The sequence below is a fragment of the Pollachius pollachius genome, assembly GCF_949987615.1.
Source record: "Pollachius pollachius genome assembly, chromosome: 14".
In the NCBI taxonomy this organism is placed as follows: domain Eukaryota; kingdom Metazoa; phylum Chordata; class Actinopteri; order Gadiformes; family Gadidae; genus Pollachius; species Pollachius pollachius.
Genome location: NC_136947.1, coordinates 1324607 through 1344488, shown reverse-complemented (window position 1 = coordinate 1344488; position 19882 = coordinate 1324607). Strand labels below are relative to the sequence as shown.

Here is a 19882-nt window from a genome sequence, read left to right as displayed (position 1 = left end):
TTCTCTCTCTCCCTGTCTGACTGTCTCTCTCTCTCCCCCCCCTCTCTTACTCTCTCTCTCCCCCTCTCTCTTTCTCTCTCTCCCTATCTGTTTCTATCTCTCTCTCTCTTTCTCTCTCTCTCTCCGTCTGTCTCTCTCTCTCTGTTGCCCTCTCTCTCTATCTCCAGCCTCGTTCGTCCCTAGGGGGGTTAGGTGGGGCCACATACCGGCGCCTGTCAGTCTGCCTCTGTAGCGGGCCTCAGCTTCCCCTCCCCTCCAGGGTGTCTCACCCAACACACGTTCAGTGGCGCACCAGATGCCTCTAGTCTAAATAATGTGCACTTTTGTGTACAAGTCTGACTAACGTAAAAAATGACCTTCGACCTAAGGTGAAAAAGATTATAGGTTATAGGTTATATAAGAGATTAATGGAAATGATATTCATTCTGCGGTTTCCCCGGGTGAACTGTGCTACAATGTGTGTCTTACCTCCTCCTTGGCTCCAAGGCATGCCCGGTTTATTCTGCCTGAACCAGCACGGCTGTTTTTATCCCAACACACAATTAAGCTCTTGGCAGAGGTGGTCGCTCCGGTTGGTACAGGTCATATGTCATTTGCAAGGTTTTCTGCGACCAGTCAAAGTGGGTCAGGGTCACAGTTTCATTACAGAGCACTTCACCTCTAACCCGGTAGCCACGGGCGACAAGGCCACCTGCGCCGCCGTCCCCTGTCTGTGGAACTCACTCCCTGAGCACCTTAGGGTGCTTTCACACCTATAATTCGGTAGACTCGCTCTGATTCAGGGGTGAGGTTGATTCTTTGCTGAGTTTTCCTCCGGTTTTGGTTAGTGTCCACACTGTGCATTGTTAGGCGAACCAAACATTGTCAACAAACAGCTCGCGGTCGAGGCGACTTGACAGAACAGCCGAGGGCAACTATATCTCCTCCTTGTTGTTGACCATAATAATAATAGAGCAAAAACGTTTTTTTTTTAAAAACTTTGAAAAACTTTGTGCTATCGTGCCTTATTTATTTTGCTTTGGTTTTCCTGCAAATTTGAATTGGTAATCTAAAGTAATTGCGTTATATAGTCTTATGACAAAACTTATATTAGTGCGTTCAACTCCTGATTACAACACGCCTGACTGCGAACATTTTATTCTCTGAAAAGTTAACGTGCACCTATCTGAATATGTAAATTATTTCCAGTGTGCGGCCAAAGTGTATATTAAACCCACAATGCATTGTTTTTGGTTTGCTTCCTATTGTTGGGTCGATTTTGGGCATGCAGTATTCAAAAAGAAAACTGCTCTGTATGAAATATGACTAACATGAATATTCTGCCAATAAGAGTGTCAATTCCCATTCAATTAAGCTCATGGAGATGAATATGTGTAAGGTATCTGCAAGGCCCCCAATGATTTAACTAGTTATTCCATAAACACATAATAATATCTGCTATCAATGCACAGGTGGAATAGCAGCCCACGTTGAGACTTATTCACCTTGTTCAGAGTGCTTTGCCAATCTTTAACACTTATAATAAGAGATAAGTACCCACTTCACAAGCACACACTCACATGTGAACATGTGCAGTCCATTGTCCCTGAATGATGAAGTGACACACAGTAAAATGACGTCAAAGTCCTTTTCTCTTTATCCACTTTAGCATGGCTCCACTTCCCCCCTGCTCCACTGAAGGGATAATTGGTTACTGGATTAACACCCAGGTGCTACTCCAGGTGCTTTTCTATTCCCCCAAGTGAATCAGGTACGAGGAGCTTCCCATCAATATAATTTCCTTCTGTTGTTCTACACCTAATGTGTCCACATGGACACAATGCCTCCATTATTGCGAGTTATCCGATGGAGGCAATCAACCCCTGGTCGATTCATGTCAGTCATCGGAGGGGTAATTGACATGTTGTTGACATGTTGACTTGGTCAACATGCTATACACAGGTAGCAAAGAGGGAGCAAAATCTCCAGACCGTTTTCACAGTCGTCATAGAACAAACAGTTATGTAACAACCCTTTTACACCATAATTATGCCTCTTTTATGCTCCTTTTATGCACTGGGTAAGATAAGCCTTCTCCCCGTTCCCTGGCACATGAAAAGAAAATACCTTTTATCACTGTTATGATCGACACCTGTGATACAGTCTCCCTCTGGGAAAAGGGCCTATCAAATCAGTATCGGTATGAAACGTTCAAATAAAGGTAGGCGCAAGGAACAATAACGCCAATTGTTCCCAAGCCGCTGGCTGGAACAGCTTTCACTCTTCTATTCAAAGCAGAAGACAGTGATGTGACAATGTTTTTGAGGTGAATGCACATCCGGCGGGGCTGCACCGAGGCAGACAATCCGCTGGGCCGTTTACTGCACGGCAGGGGACCATAACTAGGTGGCTAGACGCCATGGAGAGAATCAATTGACTTATTCAGTCAACATCCTACTGTCTAACAAATGCCTTTCACTGCTTTACATCAAGCCAAGTTTCACCTGCTCCTTATATGCTCTGGGTTATGATAGTGTTGTTTAACGTTGGACATTAAGCCAATAAAAATGTTCTCGTTCTCTCTGTTTCTCTCCCTCACCCTCCCTAACTCTCTCTCTCTCTCTCTCTCTCTCTCTCCCACCCCCTCTCTTTCCCTCTCCCTCGCTGTGATAAGTGTTAACACAGCAAGAAGTGCTTTGTGTTAAGACACTGTGCGCAACGCTAAGTCGATATTGAGCAGGGCAAGGTTCAAACACACATATAACAAGCCACCACTTAAAACGTTCTGTAATGTTGGACTGGACTGCATTAAAGGTCCATAAAGGTCTCTGTAGGCTTCCACAATTATCTTCTGCTATCTTTTTCTTATTATTTATTTGTTTATTCAAACAGGGACAGCGCAAAAAATAAAAAATAACGCAGCAGAGACAGGATCACATCATGCAGAACTGCTTCTCTCCCTGCCAGTTATTGATGCAGGGTATTAAAGTCTCCTCTCTGTCGATATGTTTGGTTCCCCTCTCTGTGATTCTCCGACCCCGCTCTCCCCCCTGACAGCAACGAGGGGGCTCGCTGTGCTAAAGCCTTCCTTCATAAGTCCCCTTGTTTACCGCAGGGACCCCGGAGGCTTTACAGGTGGGATGTCGACAAACACTGAGGACCAGCCGCTTCCTGTGTGACTCGCTCTTGTACAAGACACCGTTTCACACACTTCTTCAGTGTGGTTGTCTCTTATCTCGTTTTCTCAGCCTGGACGTTCTCTCTTTTCTCTCTGTGGGCAGGTGGATGAGGAGGGAGAGGAGGAGGAAGAGGACGTGGAGGACATTGGTTACACTGAGGGAACTGCCGAGAGTGAGTGTTTGAGATTACTGTTGATGTGTGTCTGCGGCGTGCGTGTGCGTGTGTAATGTGCACACTTGGCAAACCAAATGTACGCGCACATGCACCAATCCCATATGTTCAGCCAACACTTCCCTCTCTGGAAAGTTTCCATCAGGTATCATGTTGCGTCTAGCTCACGGGATACTGAAAGAAATATATAAATAATGGAATTATTTGTTGTACAATTTTTGCAAGCGTTTATCCAAAGTGCATTTTGGGCATTGGCAGTGGGGATGGACCCTCTCACCGGGGGAGGTTAAAGGGCTCCTGTTCCAGGTGTGAGTGTGTTATTAAGGGTAATTATTGGAATCGGTCCCAGCAGCATTGGATTGGCTAACGCAGAATGTGTGGTTTTGTTTTGTATGTGTTCTCTGGCCCAGAACCAAATGTTATGTTACTGGTTGCTATGCTAACACCGCCAACATTCACGCCACCAGCGAATGACATTAGCGTTCAGTACACACTTTTATTACCACAGCTGAAAACAATTAAAGCAATCAAAATGAGAGGAATTTCCAGACTTGACAATGCTCCACGACCATGTTTCACAACTGGACAGGGTGGCTACAGGGATCAGAAACAAAGAAACGTAATTATTGATTTGTAATATTTTGTATTATTATTAAACCGCTAGTAACCAGGGAGGGAGGCGTTAACCAGACACTAACAGTACATCTATCTAGCAAAATATACTTATCTTGTGTGTGTGTGTGTGTGTGTATGCGTGTGTGTTGGTTTGTCTGTGTGTTTGCATGCATGTGCTTTTGTGTGTGCACGCATGTGCGTACGGGTGTGTATGTCTGTGTGCATGTGTGCGCGCGCGTGTGTGTGTGTGTGTGTGTGTGTGTGTGTGTGTGTGTGTGTGTGTGTGTGTGTGTGTGTGTGTGTGTGTGTGTGTGTGTGCATATTGCTCATCTCTTCTCCTCTCTGATAGGTTCCGACTGCACAGACGTCAGCAGACCAAAAGTCATCTTCATGATAGGTATGAACATCCACCACCACACACACTCACACACACTCTCAAACAGGTAATTCATACCGGCTTCAATGACCATGTTTGAATTGGCTCACTTGTGTCCTAAGTGCCTACCCCTAAATAGTGAACACGACGTAGTAACCAGGAAAGATTTTCCTTTGTCCTATGATTGTCCTGCAAACTGGAGACGACTTAGTTGGAAGTGATGATGTGATCAATTGATTTGAAATCACCTGTGATTATTCTGGGTAATATATAACCCTGTTCACAGAGATCAATTAAACAATCCGTCTGGAATCTACATTGTACCAAGATTCAAAAAGTCTGTTTACACAAAGAGCACAATACAATTATAAAATAGGAGTCTTTCAAGCAGTTGACTTCTTGCGACGTGTGTGTGTGTGTGTGTGTGTGTGTGTGTGTGTGTGTGTGTGTGTGTGTGTGTGTGTGTGTGTGTGTGTGAGAGGGCGAGAGTGGGCGATTTCGCGCTGTGTTGTTTTTCCAATGTGAGACAATGTGATACTCAATGTGTGTTTGAACTTGGCATGAATTGAAATTGTTTGTGATGTGGAAGTATGCAGTGCATAACTTAAGTCACTTATTTTCAAAGAATGCTGAATGAACAGAGGCTGGTGGTTGGTGCTGAAACAGAATCAAGGGCACCTTCAGAGTATAGCATTACTTTGTTCTTTAGTACAGAAAAAAACAACATTAACACTAATTATGTGTCAACAATAAACCAGGGATGAATCCCGCGTCTCATGAGGAGGTCGTTTGGAACATCATTACCAACATACAAACCCACACACACACACACACACACACACACACGCACACACACACACACACAGAAGCTGATCCACTGGAGTATTCTGGAAGCGGGACTGACCTGAATGACTCATCTGTAGAGGTAGAAGGAATCCCTGTGTTGGGGAGATGTGCAGCTCTGAGAATGCTAGACTCCTAGAAATGTCTCTTTTTTAAACGAGTTCCCTATTATAGTTTTTTCTTAGTTCTGTTTCATTTACTCTCCTTTGTGTCTACTCTCTGTACTTGTTTGCTTCGGATTCATGAAGCTGCCTGTCTTGGCCAGGTTTACTGTGAAAAATGGATTCTTAATCTAAATGGGACTCTCCCTGTCAGATGAAGGCTGAATAAAACTGTATGGTGCTCTTTGGAAGATCAGCAGACTGCTTTGGACCCTGGCCTAATGGTCTAGTTATTAGGCATGATGACTAATAAAAGTTCAATGAACTGTGTATGTCAGACCCTCTCTAGCATTTGGATCACTGTGACTGGAAACCGTCAAGAGTGCACAAAACAGAGCCTGTTTCCTGAAATGCTTAGATTGTCGCTTAAACATATAAAACAAATTAACTCATTGTCACCATGTTGGCTCATTGAGCCCATTTGCAAGTCTGAAGCAATCCAAAACCAAATCTGTTCAATCTGTCGTCTTATTTCCCATTCCTAATCAAACAAAGCCAATAGCCACGTATCACGTCAACCGACACGATATGGGCGCGTTGTTGCTGCCCTCGTTTCAGGCGCTCATAACCCACAGCTGGCTGCTGTCGTTTTCTCACTTTGCACCACCCAAAAAAGTGGTGGAGCGATCGACATTCATCCCGTATTCGGTCCGCCCACACAAATGATGGCAGAGTGCCCTCAGGAAACCGGGCCACACTGTCTCCAGCGACCGATCGAGACCGACGATGACTGTGCCCGAAAGTCAACACCATCTGTGAGCGCGTGTCAGTACAGAGATCAGATGATTAGACGTCGCACATTAGACGTCGGCCCCGTTCAGCGCCTCTGCTATACATGCAGCGGCCGTGTGCGTCAGATCCCAGCTAGATACGTGCGTGAACATACAGGTTTCAATCTGCTATCCTACCATCGATGGGTGGCGCTGTAGGGACCGTGGTGTATCAGTGTACATCGCTTTGGGTACCCCTCCGTCGTTCATGTTTAATAATCGAAATGCATATTCTTTGTGTTGGACGCCTCCTCGCTTTTTATTGGTTCATGAGCCGTGACGTGTGTGACAGCTTCTGCGAGGGATTCGGTCTAGACGCCAAACTGTCTCTGGTCCAGCTCGATTCGACGTAGCCTACACGGCCCTCCCAGGTGGTTCTGGCAACACGCTGTCTCTGGCACTGCATCCCTCATTCCTCTCTCTGTATCCCCGTCTCACAATGGTTTCAATTCCCGGTTTGCGGAGAAGTTGGAGACAGTCGTCCAAACAAGGCGGTAGAACACAAAAGAAGAGAGATCAGAAAAACAAGTTAACAGGCGAAAGGCAATTTACAAGAGAAATACAATGCAACAACACCACTTATCTCTCTCTCTCTCTCTCTCTCTCTCTCTCTCTCTCTCTCTCTCTCTCTCTCTCTCTCTCTCTCTCTCTCTCTCTCTCTCTCTCTCTCTCTCTCTCTCTCTCTCTCTCTCTCTCTCTCTCTCTCTCTCTGGATCACACTCTCTCTATTGCGCTCTCCCCATTCAGCTATCAATCTCTCTTTGAAATGTCCTCATGCACTGTTCTCTCAATTTTGGCTCTACACAGCCATCCCTCATGTTGAAATTTGCATGAAAGATATCACATTAGAGTATTTAAAACAGTAACGGAGACCTAAAATCTGGATGGTTCATTTGAGATGCCACCTCAATGTTGTTTTCTACACCTCTCCCTCTCTCTCTCTCTCTCTCTCTCTCTCTCTCTCTCTCTCTCTCTCTCTCTCTCTCTCTCTCTCTCTCTCTCTCATTCCTCTCATTTCTTGGCATCTTTTCCTCTTCTTGTTCTCACCATCCCATCTGTCTCTCTGGCTGTAGGCAGGGACGAGGTAGTGATAGAAGGATTCACACTTGCAGGCTGAATCTGATTGAGAGTGTCTCAGCAGTTTATCTCTCACTTGAGACACACACACACACACATATACACACCCACCCACACACACACACACACACACACACACAGAGTAATGTGTGGGATTGGTGTCTATTCCCACACATTAGTTTGGGAGCTGTGAAAAACAATGGTTGCGCTTGAGATATGTGATTCTCTGTTTTCCAGTGCCTTATTGATTCCCACAACAACAACAAGCTCAAGTTATGTAGAGTTAATCTCTCCGTCCACTAGGTGGTCCGGTTCAAAGCGCAGCTCCCACAGCTATGATGAAACACTCCAGGAACACTTGCGTACCACTAACACTCTGTCCCCTCTTTCTGTGAGAAACCTTTGATAAGGGAGCCAGGCTCACTCACTCAGTCAGCCAGTCCCTTAGACAGACAGACAGTCAGTCAAACAGGCAGTTACTCTGTCAGACAGGCAGTCAATCATTGAGTCAGTCAGTCAGTCAGACAGGCAGTCACTCAGCCACTCACACATTGAATCAGTCAGTCACTCAGGCACTCACTTACTTACACACTCACTCACTCACTTACAGTCACTCACTCACTCACTTACACAGTCACTCACTCACTCACTTACACAGTCACTCACTCACTCACTCAGGCATTCAGGCAGCCAGAAGCCTTCACTTTCCGAGTGACAGAAATATTCTCACTCTCTGGCTCTCCTAGCTCTTCTTCTGTCTCTTTGTGGCAGCACGGGTTATTTTGCATTCCAATGGTTGTGTGGTTGTTATGCTAATTGTTGGGCAACTTCAAAATATAGCAACTGTTAACACTCTTAATCTGCTTTCAATTTGACTCAAACCATTATCAGAATTAACAGGAAGGAGGAAAAATCTGATCTGGGCTCCAGCCTACAACAACCCCATCGGGTTATAAGGGTTAGTTACCTGCTGGTGTAACACAGCTCTGCTCATAATGGGAGCCAGTGCGGCTGCCAGGCTTATAGTTTCTTGTTCTCTTAGCAGATTCCCAAAGGCTAGGCTGGCAGAATACTAATGCATAAGACAAGAGAGAGAGAGACGGACAGGCCGACAGGCAGCCAGCCAGACAGACAGGCAGAACTGTAGCCTACTCAACTCATGTACTATTTAGTGAGAACGCAGTGGATCTTCAGTGGATGACTTCAGCCTTCCTAGAATATTTTTTATTGAATTGAATCTAAAGCAGCCTCTCTCTCTCCGTCTTGATCTCTCTCTTTATCTCTCAATTGATTCCTCTCTCTCTCCGTCTTGATCTCTCTCTCCCCCCCCCTCTCCCTCCCTCCCTCTCTCTCTCTCTCTCCCTCTCTCATTCTCTCTCTCTCTCAAGTTGCCTTAATGTCACGTGGAGTCGAGGGGAATATGGATGTATGGGGGGGGTGGCCAGTCTTATAGCTGCCCGTCTCTGGGCGATGATGAAGATGAAGCACCTCACACGAAGGCTCCGCCTCAAGGCCTCATCGTGAAATCAGACGGCAATGAGAGAGGAATGGGGCTGATTGTGGTCCCACGTTCACACAACCCAAGGGTGCTACGGACCCCTTACGCCCTTCGCTGACCCTCCTTGCGTCCGCTGCGAGGGACGGACGCGCGCCTCCCAAAAACTGTAACCTTCCGTCGAGGCGACGCAGCGGCGAGGGCTGTGATTGGTCCGCTCACTGAAACCCGGCGCAGAACCTTAAAGGTTCCCGACTGGGTCGAAGCGTCTGCGGGGTCCTTGCGTTGCGGGAACGTGGGGCCGTCATCAGCCCTTAAGGAACCGGGAGTTTGTTCAGGGCCCTGGGTCTAAACGCTGGCTCAGATGCCACGCGGGTCACCAGGCGAGGGTTAGCCAGTGCACAGTGTGTGTGTGTGTGTGTGTGTGTGTGTGTGTGTGTGTGTGTGTGGTGTGTGTGTGTGTGTGTGTGTGGTTAGATACATAGGGCACTATACACAGAAGTACTGTCTACTACGGAAGAGGCATTTGTCATCATGGTTCTCAAGCAATACATCAGATGCATGTGCGACACACACACACACACACACACACACACACACACAGACAGACACTTAGAGCCACACACAAACGCACACAGTTGTAAAATGTAAAATGTAAATTGTAAAAAGAGGTTGGTCCCTCATCTGTATTCGATTCCCAAACCCTGGTCTTATGCAAAGTGCTATGCATTAATTATTCATCCATATGGATTGTTCAATACATGTTTAATGGACTTACTCTACTGGTACTTCGGTCAATTTTGTATGTATTTCATGAATTATTTGATGTTTTTGACTTGTATTCTGCTCTCATCCACTCTGCTGGACATAAATACGATGAATGCAGATCTGCAGTGATGGACAGGTGGCCTCTAGAGTGGCCTGACCATCCTCCCACCGCACTAAGGCCTCCAAAGGACTTGAGCTTATGAAAGGACCCAATTATTCACTAACGATTGGGCTAGCCAGGACCCAGAGAGAGAGAGAGAGAGAGAGAGAGAGAGAGACGGCAAAAATAATGCATAAAGAACCAACAAGGTTCAAAACGAACTACAACTGAAAGAGAACTGAAAGTTGAGCTAAGGCTAAATCTAAACATAAATCCACTGGAGGATGTTCCCCCTGGACGATGCAGCTGAATACAGCGGTAGCGGGTTTGTTCATGGGAAGAATCAGCCACTGGTGAGGAAAGGACTGGTTTTCTCTATGGTACGGAAGTGACGACAATGATTGAACGATTCATGTGCATTCTCACGGGCGCATGTGCGTTGGCATGCCCTCTGTAATACGCGGGGCATGGGAAAAAAAGTGTTGATTGAGGAGAAGGTCTATTAGCACCGGCAGCGCGATCTCGCTTCCTGCCTGAACGTGGCTTTTCCCGCGAACGTGTGATATTCTCAATAAATAACCAAAAATATATAATTGGCGAGCATGATACTCATTTCTGGTTTCAAAGCAAAATGTGCCTTGAGAAACCTATGGGTGACAAAAAAACTGACGTTAAGTAACGTGTGTGCGTGCGTGCATACGTGTGTGTGTGTGTGTGTGCGTTTGTGCGTGCTTTCGTGTGTGTGTGTGTGTGTGTGTGCGTTTGTGCGTGCTTTCGTGTGTGTGTGTGTGCGTTTGTGTGTGGGTCGTCCCTCTCAGGCTCAGCCAAGGCTCTCCAGCAGAGCGAGGGCACGGCGGACCGCCTGGGCCTGACCCGGGTCAGCCCCGCAGAGCTGCTGGTCCGCGAGCTGCAGAGCCCCGGCGACCGGGGGCGCCACCTGCAGGACGCCCTGGAGCGAGGCGAGCAGGTGCCTGAGGTGGGTGACCCGGTTCTCATAGAGCCCCCAACCTCAGGCTGTGAGGGCCCTTCATGGCCACCGACACGCCTTGTCTGCTCCGCTTGCAAAGCTATGTCCTCCTCCTCAGGGGATTTAAAAGCATGCGCACTTTGTCCAAGCTGCTTTCATTCATTGTGTTTCCACACTGGTAACAATGCATGCAGTGGCGGCTGGTGAATTTTATTTTAGGGGGGGCTAAAGGTTTGTAAACCAAACCCCTGTAGGGGGGTCTGGTGGCTTCCTTCCCCCGAAGATTGTTTTGTGATTTTCACATACAAGCTAAGCATTCTGGTGCATTCTGACAAAATAATAAAGACAAAAGAGAACATTTCCTTACAAAGACGAATGGAGCCGGGGAACTAAGTTTTAACTTAATTTATCTGCCTTGTAGAATTCAGCAAGATTAAAAGTGCAAATACATCAATAATAATTGGGAATTATACACGAGAGAGAATGTGATTCTAAAATGGGTGAGTTACGGCCAATCTAATGTGTTGGTAACTTCACTCATAAATCTATCTACAGTCAAGTATGCATTTAGACAAATACGATAAAATATCAATATAATATGTGCAACCTTTTATGTGTGGTTGTTTAAGACACACTGAAGGCATGATGCCACCATAGGTTTGAGGAGAACTATATACAATATACACTTGAAAGGGGTGGGGTGGTGGTGTGAGGGCCGCTGTAACCCAGTGTCCATCCTCACGGGAGGGGGGGGGGGGGGCACAGAGAGAGAGAGAGAGAGAGAGAGAGAGAGAGAGAGAGAGACTACATTAGACGTGTTCGCTGTAACGACTGCCAACTGCACTGTTTTTATCACAAACATGAAGCAAGCATCACGTCCCGAATAAATTCAATATCAGGCCTCGAATCACAACAAATAGGATGCAGGGAGACAGCAGGCAATGGAGAAACGAAATGATTTTCCAAAATCACATCCGAGGTACAGTCCAGAGATACAGCACCAAGTTACAGCAATTAATAATGCTCTATAAACAATTAGATAAGTAGGCTGAAAACATGTTCTGATGGCAAAAGTTTCTCACACACACACACACACAAACAAAACGTGTTCGCACTGTAACGACTGTTTTTATCACAAACATTATGAAGCAAGCATCATGTCCCGAATAAAATCAATATGAGGGCAGCTCGGGCCTACCTTATTTGAAGAGAAGCGAACATCGACGGCCTGTCTGAGTCACAGGTTAATCACCGCCATTGAAGTCCGGTGATCTTTGGATGAGGTCCCGCTCAACGGACAGCATCGCTGGGGCGTTAAGCCTATCTTGTCCGATGGTACTTCGGAGAAATGTTTCCATCCTCTTCCGTGTACTGAAGCACCTGTCTTGACTCTGCCGATGACACAGGGGTTGTCATTGCTATTTGTCTTCATTTCAATGTCTCCGAAAAAGTGCACTGAAGATTGTGAATGTCTGTTTTTCTTCACCTGCTCGTTGTGTCTCTGTGTACGGAGATGCGGTGGCCGTCATTCAGCTGACAGGCATTATTTACTTTGCCCAACATTGAAAGCTTCAGTTTCCAATGTGAGTTGCATTGCATTCATGTTTCTTTATTTTACAGGACACATGTTTTAAATCCACAACCCCTTGTTGGGTCCAAGCTGTGTCTCCTCCGAACAGCGCGCGAGGGAAACGGAAGAGAGCGCTCCTAGCTAAGCTAGCCGTTAGCCAGTCCTTCCTTTCGAACCAAGAGGTGCAAAATGAACGATTTTGTCGCGTGTCCTTTTGTTTTATCTGAACATCGTTTGGCCGGTGTGCCCCCAGTCTCTTTATTTCTTTTTTTTCTTCTAAAGACATCAACGAAAACGGATGAGTCAGTAGATAGTCCACTTCGTTAGGTAGATTAGCGCTCGCCATTGTGGTCAGGGTTTTTTTCACTTTTTTCTCCCGCCTCTGACAGTGACCGTCACCAGTGAGAGTCACTGTTGGTCTGGGCTATATTCATTTAGCCCAAATGGTCCCTAAATCAAGGGGGTATGTCATAACACCTGTCAATCACGATTGGACGACACCGATTGGATGCTGATTTTCTTAAACGTGGGTTTAGAAAAGTCAGCCCAGACGAACTGTCTGGGCTGACTTTTCTAAACCCACACAACATATCTATATGTATCTGCTGCGTTTTTGAGATTATTTGGTGCTGTTGCTTCTCCGTTGCACCAAAATCAACCAATTCTAAGTTTTAGTAATTATTATATTTTAATATTTTCATTAATTTAATAATGTTCTCATGTTTATTTTAAAATATAGGGAGGGCTTAGCCCCACTAGCCCATTGATACCAGCCGTCCCTGAATGCATGTGTCTTGTTTTAGATGTCTTTTGTGTGTGTCCGGTCAGACTTGTTGTCTCCCTTGTTCTGTGTGGTCTGTTACTGTCCAGTGTGAGCCGAGTCACCTCAATTAATTCTAGACGATTTTGCGTCGTTCGGCAATGATAAAAGGCTTGGCTTGTTGACGCTCTACGGCCGGCCGATCTCCCTTCACGCTGTTGGACGGAGTAGTAGAGCCAGGGGAGCTTGATTCAGTCAAACGGGCGCTCACTCCCTTAAGGACTCAATCCTACGTTGGAAGAACTCTGAAACAATATTTTCATCCGTGTCGATGCGGCCGGAGCGCTTCAGGCTTTAGTGAGAGAGAGGAATTCTGAATCTGCGCAATTGCCCCCGGCTTTGATTCGTGGAGGCCTGGAACCTCGGGCAATGCGAGCCACGTGAATGAACATGGATGGATTAGCCTTTTAGACAAAGACCGGGGATAAGGGATGAGGGATGGGGGAACAAAGACTGCATAAGAATAAGGGGGTGGGTGGGAGAGTGGGAATGTGATTGGTCCAGGCATGCAGGGAACAGCAGGCAGTGCACACACACACACACTGATTGCACATCTGCAGAAGCTGGCCCAGATGGATGTGACAGTCTCTCCCCACACAGCAGCTGGGAACTGCTGCGCAGAATTCACTGACACAGAGGTTTTCTCGGGACATGAGAACCTCTAAGTCTGATTGGATGCCCACCGCCGCTGGGCATCCAATCAGACTCCCACTGGACACACAGGAAGCAATGAGATGAAACTTTTCACATGTTATCCCAAGGTCAGCAGGGGGTGGGATTTCAGGTAAAGCAGTTTGATGTTCAGCTGGAGGAGGGGGAGATACCAGCCATGTGTTGGGCATATGCGCGTCCCTGGCCTTCAACCTCAACCCTCCGTATCAAAACAACAACACACTTCTCTTCCATATAGGGTCTACAAAATGACATTGATTGAAAAATAACCATGCAGGTTTTGTGGAGGCAAAAATCTCTGACTGCAACCTCAAACCAGGTGCTGAGGTTCAAACACTGAAATTGACATCACATCGGGTTGTTGTTGAGGTTGAACACAGAATTCTACCTCAAATCAGGTGTTCAGTGAACACTGAATATCAGGTATTCTTGACGTTAAAACACTGAATTCTACCTCACTTTAGGTGTTGTCTAGGTTTTAACATCAGGAACACTGTATTCTTGATGTTAAAAAGCTGAATTCTACCTCATATCAGGTATTGTTGAGTTTGAAAAAGGTCTGCTACATTGTATTGCATTTGTGTGTGTCGACTGCGTAGGAGCTGCAGCCCACTTGGTTAAATAGTCATCTGTGGCCGCTGGTAATCATCCCAGAGATTGCACGGGGATGCACCTGTGCAACCTCATCTGGCCCCAGACGACTAATACCGGCACATCTCATTACAAGCGTCTGTTAGTACGTCTCCTGGAATTTCACATCAAAACACGACCTGGGCCTTGGCTTCCTCTCTCTGCTCTCATTGCAATGTCCGAAGGGACATGTGCCTGTGTTGCATGAGTGTGTGTGAGTGTGTGTCTGTGTGTGTGTGTGTGTGTGTGTGTGTGTGTGTGTGTGTGTGTGTTGGGGGGGGGGGGGGGGGGGGGGGGGGGGGTTGTGGTGTGTGTGTGTGTGTGTTTTTTTGTGCCCGGCGTCTATCAGGATCAATAGGAATAGAAGTTGAAGAGAAGAAACTCTGCTAACTAGTCTGCAGTCACTACCTACTACTAGTTTCAGAAGGACCGAATGGGAGACCCCCATTCGGTCCTTCTGAAACTCCTTTTCCCCTCAGAGGAGGCGTTGCTGGAGTGAAGACATATAGGACCGAAATCCCTGCATTACGCTTTGATCCTAGCCACCTCCACACACTACTTGAACCATTCCATCAGGGACAGAATGATGAGGCAATGTGTGTGTGTGTCTGTGTGTGTGTGTGTGTGTGTGTGTGTGTGTGTGTGTGTTCGTTCTGCAAGATGGAAACCTGTGGATCAACCTCCTGAATGATGTGGCAACACTCAATGAAATGAAAGAGCCATCAAAAGGCACACACACACACACACACACACTGTGGTAGTGTGTGGACACAGCAGCCACTGTAGTTACATTGCAGCGACAGTCAACATAAGACAGTCAACCTCCCCCCCGGGACCAGCGGCACAGCACTTCTTTCGGCCGCATGCTTCTATTTTTTTTATCAAGGATTATATATTGAATGCTGGTTGTGTTTGTGTGATTGTGCGTGTGTGTGTGCGTGTGTGTGTTTGTGCGTGTGTGTATCTTCTCAAAAGTGGGTCAGAACACACGTGCACTGCCCCTATATGTGCCCTGCTATACGACCTGTCAGGTAGAGACGAGAGGAGGGTCGAAGGGTAGAAAGGGAGAGGACACAGATTGACAGCTGGGATGAATGATGCATGATCTCCCTGAGGAGGTGACACACACACACACACACACACACACACACACACACGCCTCGGTTGGCTTTGGCGCGTGCAGTGCCATAGCTCCCAATTACCGGAATGATCCGAGGAATGTCACGCCGCATCACTATGGAAATCTCATCAGCGCCGACTGTACGAGCAGATTGTGTTGTTCAACTACCCAGAGAGCATTGCAACAACACCAAACGGCAAGCGAGCGCCCTCACCCGGACCCCCACCCGATGTTATCCCGGTGTTGCCTGGCAACGCCGTCAGCATTGAGCCGGGGGATTGTCTCTGTGTGATCCGAACTCCAATTACAGAGCGGTTGACTGGTGGGGTGTGCGTCCGAGTGGGTTAGGGTGATATGAGCTACAGACGCAGAAACGAGCTACATCAGCCCGCCAACGCTGCTCGGAGCCCGCTGAAGGCAAGGTCTCGAGACCGATATGTTCCCCGCCGCGCCGCTGTGTGCCGGGAGGTCACTGAGCCTTGAACTCAGCGGGAAGAAAGCTTGTTTACCTCCTATGTAACACACATAGGTCGTACAGTGTATTTGCATGAGCTGTATTAGAATAGAGATGTGTGTGTTTGCCATCCTTTGAAGTAATATTTATTGTCATGGATTGTATATTGAATGTTGATTTCTCTGTTTGTCTGTGTGTGTGTGTGTGTGTGTGTGTGTGTGTGTGTGTGTGCGTGTGTGTGTGTGTGTGGGTCTAAGTGTATTTTTGCGTTTGAGTGTGTATGTGGGGGTATTTGTATGTGTGTGTGCGTGTGTGTGTGTGTGTGTGTGTGCGTGCGTGCGTGGGTGTGTGTGCGTGTGTGCCTGTGTGTATGTGTTTTGGCAACCCGGCACGGTGAGCGAGCCACCTCCTCCCAAACAGGACACAATTTCGCGGGGAAAAGCCAAAAAAGGCACGTTTTATTCCAAACGTAACATAAAGTCTCTCGCTGAAAACGCAAAAGAACCAAAAACCTGCGAGGGGACGCCGGTCCTGTCCTTCGTGGGTGGAAACCCGTCGCCCCCGAGGACCGGCCTCTCGTGCAGGAGCGCCACGGCTGGGAGAGCCCCGAGGAGTGGAGAGGCTGTTGAAGCCCGGCTTCTCCACCTGTTCCTCAGGTGGCCTGCATCTCCTTGATTGGCCCGGGCCGGGTTGCCACAGTGTATGTATGTGTGTGTGTGTGTGTTCTTATTTATGATTGTGTGCATTTATGTGTGTGTGTGTGTGTGTGGGTTGATGTGTATTTTTGTGTTTGAGTGTGTGTGTGTGGGGGGTATTTGTGTGTGTGTGTGTGTGTGTCTGTGTGTTTTGTGTGTGTCTGTGTGTGTGTGTGTGTGTGTGTGTGTGTGTGTGTGTGTGTGTGTGTGTGTGTGTGTGTCGGGGGGGCTTATTTATGAATGTGTGCATTTATGTGTGTGTGTTTTCTTATTTATGAGTGTGTGTATTTATATGTATGTGTGTGTGTGTGTTCTTATTTATGATTGTGTGCATTTATGTGTGTGTGTGTGTGTGTGTGGGTTGATGTGTATTTGTGTGTGTGTGTGTGTGTCTGTGTGTTTTGTGTGTGTCTGTGTGTGTGTGTGTGTGTGTGTGTGGGGGGGGGGGGGGGGGGGGCTTATTTATGAATGTGTGCATTTATGTGTGTGTGTGTGTTTTCTTATTTATGAGTGTGTGTATTTATATATGTGTGTGTGTGTGTGTGTGTGTGTGTGTGTGTGTGTGTGTGTACAGGACATGCTGGTGGGGCTGGTGTGTGAGGCGGTCGCCTCCTCTCTCAGCCAGGATAAAGGAGTGCTGCTGGCTGGGTTCCCAAGGACGCTGAGCCAGGCCCAGGCGTACCAGGCCAGGGTGAGGGCCACACACACACACACACACACAGACACACACACACACACACACACACACACACACAGACACAGACACACACACAAACACCCACACGCACACACACAAACACACACACACACACACAGACACAGACACACACACAAACACCCACACACACCCACACAGACACACACACACACACACAGACCAGCGAGTAGATTGTTCCCACTTCCTTTAATGACTGGAATAGGTCATTATGGGCTTTCTTTCTGCCCAAACCACTAACGTCCTGTCTGATCCGAGATAATGAAATGCTGACCTTAGCCCCAAACAGAGTGTGTGAGTAGGTAACACGCGTGTGTTGTGTGCGCGTGTGTGTGTGTGTGCATGCGTGTGTGTTGTGTGTGGGTGCGCGCGTGCGTGTTGTGTGTGTGTGTGTGTGTGTGTGTGTGTGTGTGTGTGTGTGTGTGTGTGTGTGTGTGTGTCAGATGGGCGCGCCCCGAGCTGTGCTGCTCCTCTGCCCCTCCCCCTCCGACGCGCCCCCCGACCGGATCCCGTCTCCGGGCCCACCTTCCTCCTCCTCCTCCTCCTCCTCCTCCTCCTCCTCCTCCCAGCTGGACCGGGCCGTGCGTCGAGACAGCCACCCTGTGGCGGAGTTCTACCACCAGCAGAACCTTTTGCACCGGGTGAGTGTCTGAAAGCCCCCCCCCCCCCGTTCCCACCAGGTCAGCTGTGGTTCCTGAACCCGCTCCGTTCCGTTCAATTCAATCGTATTGGTATAGCCCTTTATCACCGATACAGCCTCCAAGAGCCACATATTGACGACACCCCCCTTTACCCAAGCCCCCACAAGGGCAAGAAAAGACTCCCCTTAAATCAGCAAGGAAGAACTCCAGAGAAGAGACGGACGGCAGGGGATCCCTCCTTCCAGGGATGGTCAGGAGTGCAATGGGGGAGTTCAGGACTCTTGGCAGCGTGGGGCTCTCCAGCCAACCAGCGACCCTTTCCCCCAGCCTTGAGCGGATCCGTTGTAACATGACACGCCCAGTGATGTCATCATGGTTCATGCTAGGGGGCTCCTCTGTGATTGGGGTAGCAGCTGGGAAACGGCTTTCCTGGTTCAGGAACAATTCATTTTGGGTCGACGGTTCGAAATCAGGTGCAGGGAACCCGAATGGTCACCTGACCATGTTTGGGGAAAAGGGGTAGAGAGGTGTCAGGTGTGTGTTTGGGGTGTGTGTGTGTGTGTGTGTGTATTTGAGGGTTTTGTGTGTGAGGTGTGTGTATGTGTGTTTGTGTATCAGGCGTGTGTGTTTGAGGTTTGTGTCTGTTAGATATGTATGTAGGTTTTGTGTGTTTAAGGTGTGTGTGTGTGTGTTTGAGGTGTGTGTGTGTGTGTGTGTGTTTGAGGTTTGTGTATCTGAGGTGTGTATGTGAGATGTGTGTGTGTTTGTGTGTATGTGTGTGTGAGATGTGTGTGTGTGCGTGAATCTGTATATGATATGTGTATGTGTGTGTGTGTGTGTGTGTGTGAGATGTAGGTGAGATGAGTGTGTGTGTGTGTGTGTGTGTGTGCGTGTGTATCTGTATATGATATATGTGTATGTGTGTGTAAGCTGCGTGTGTGTGTTCATGCTGGGCGTGGCCTCAGCGGGTTTGTCTTCTTGTCTCCAGATCGACGGCGAGTCACCAGAGGTGGAGCTGACGCAGATGCGCCTCGCGCTGGACTCCTGCTAAGAGGGTCGTTTCGTAAAAGCTCAGGGGGACCCCCACTCTGCGGCCACCGGGAGACCCGCTTATCATTTGTGACCGACTGTGTCTCTCTTCTCTCTTGTGTATCTTTATTAAAAACCCAGCCATTCAGTGGAAAACGCACCTAGACACAGAAAGCATAATCCCTACAGACTCACGCACATCATTAAGCACCAGTGAAATGCATGCTGTTGTTGTCATCCAAACACTCCGTTTTACTATCAGTATCAGTGATTAACTAACTCTATCTTGTTGTGACACTGAACAAAACGCATCCGGGCCGACACAGAGCGCTCGATTCTCCGTTAAACACTACTAAACTAAACACCGTCTTCGCTCTCTCTAATCTTGATCGGACTCCCGTCAACGGTTAACGCCACATCTCCGAGCCTGACAGCCGGGGACAGGCTGTGCCGCGGGGAGAAATGATTAACGCGTCTTATGGCCCGCCGTGATTCCGAGGAGCGTCTGTGGTTGAATGCTTAAAACTGCTGCGATCGGATAAAGTGCTTTTCCTTTCTGTTTTGTGCAGTGCGAGTGTCTTGAAAAGACGAGAGAGAAAGGGTATACCTGTCAAACTGTACAGGTATTCTGACTATCATGTGCAGCATGCTTTATTCTGTAGAAAGCATGCAAAAATTACAATCAAGCTTATTGCCTTTTGGTGTCAGTGCATAAAATGAGGTGAAAAACTAACAAAAATATATTGCATTTATAATTGGTTAAAGTTCAAGCTTTATGTATGGGACAATGTTACATTCAATTACTTGTCTGAGTCAGATATTTATTATTAAATAAAGCAAGAGCATTTGTTTAATTGAGTATTGTTGAGCATTTCTTTTGATGGTTGTATGCACGGGTAGTTCATTAGTCATCGCTAGCCAAATTGCGCCATCTACTGGTAGATAACGCAAAATGCCCCTACATTGAAAGACCCAACCACTCAATGTGAATTTTGTCATTGACTCAAAGATAATGAATCCGTTAACATTTAACG

The 19882-nt window shown here is 47.4% G+C and overlaps 1 protein-coding gene across 1 annotated transcript in view; it reads left to right on the top strand.

Moving 5' to 3' along the window:
* The window catches only part of ak5 (adenylate kinase 5), a 51912-nt gene extending 32288 nt beyond the window's left edge, over window positions 1–19624 (top strand). The window contains exons 9-14 of the mRNA XM_079751479.1: window positions 3261–3330; window positions 4295–4342; window positions 10354–10511; window positions 17038–17154; window positions 17622–17819; window positions 18808–19624. Of these exons, the coding sequence (XP_079607605.1) occupies window positions 3261–3330; window positions 4295–4342; window positions 10354–10511; window positions 17038–17154; window positions 17622–17819; window positions 18808–18870 (654 nt within the window). The 3' untranslated portion in view covers window positions 18871–19624. The remainder of the gene's footprint in view (window positions 1–3260; window positions 3331–4294; window positions 4343–10353; window positions 10512–17037; window positions 17155–17621; window positions 17820–18807) is intronic.
* Window positions 19625–19882: the final 258 nt, after the last annotated feature.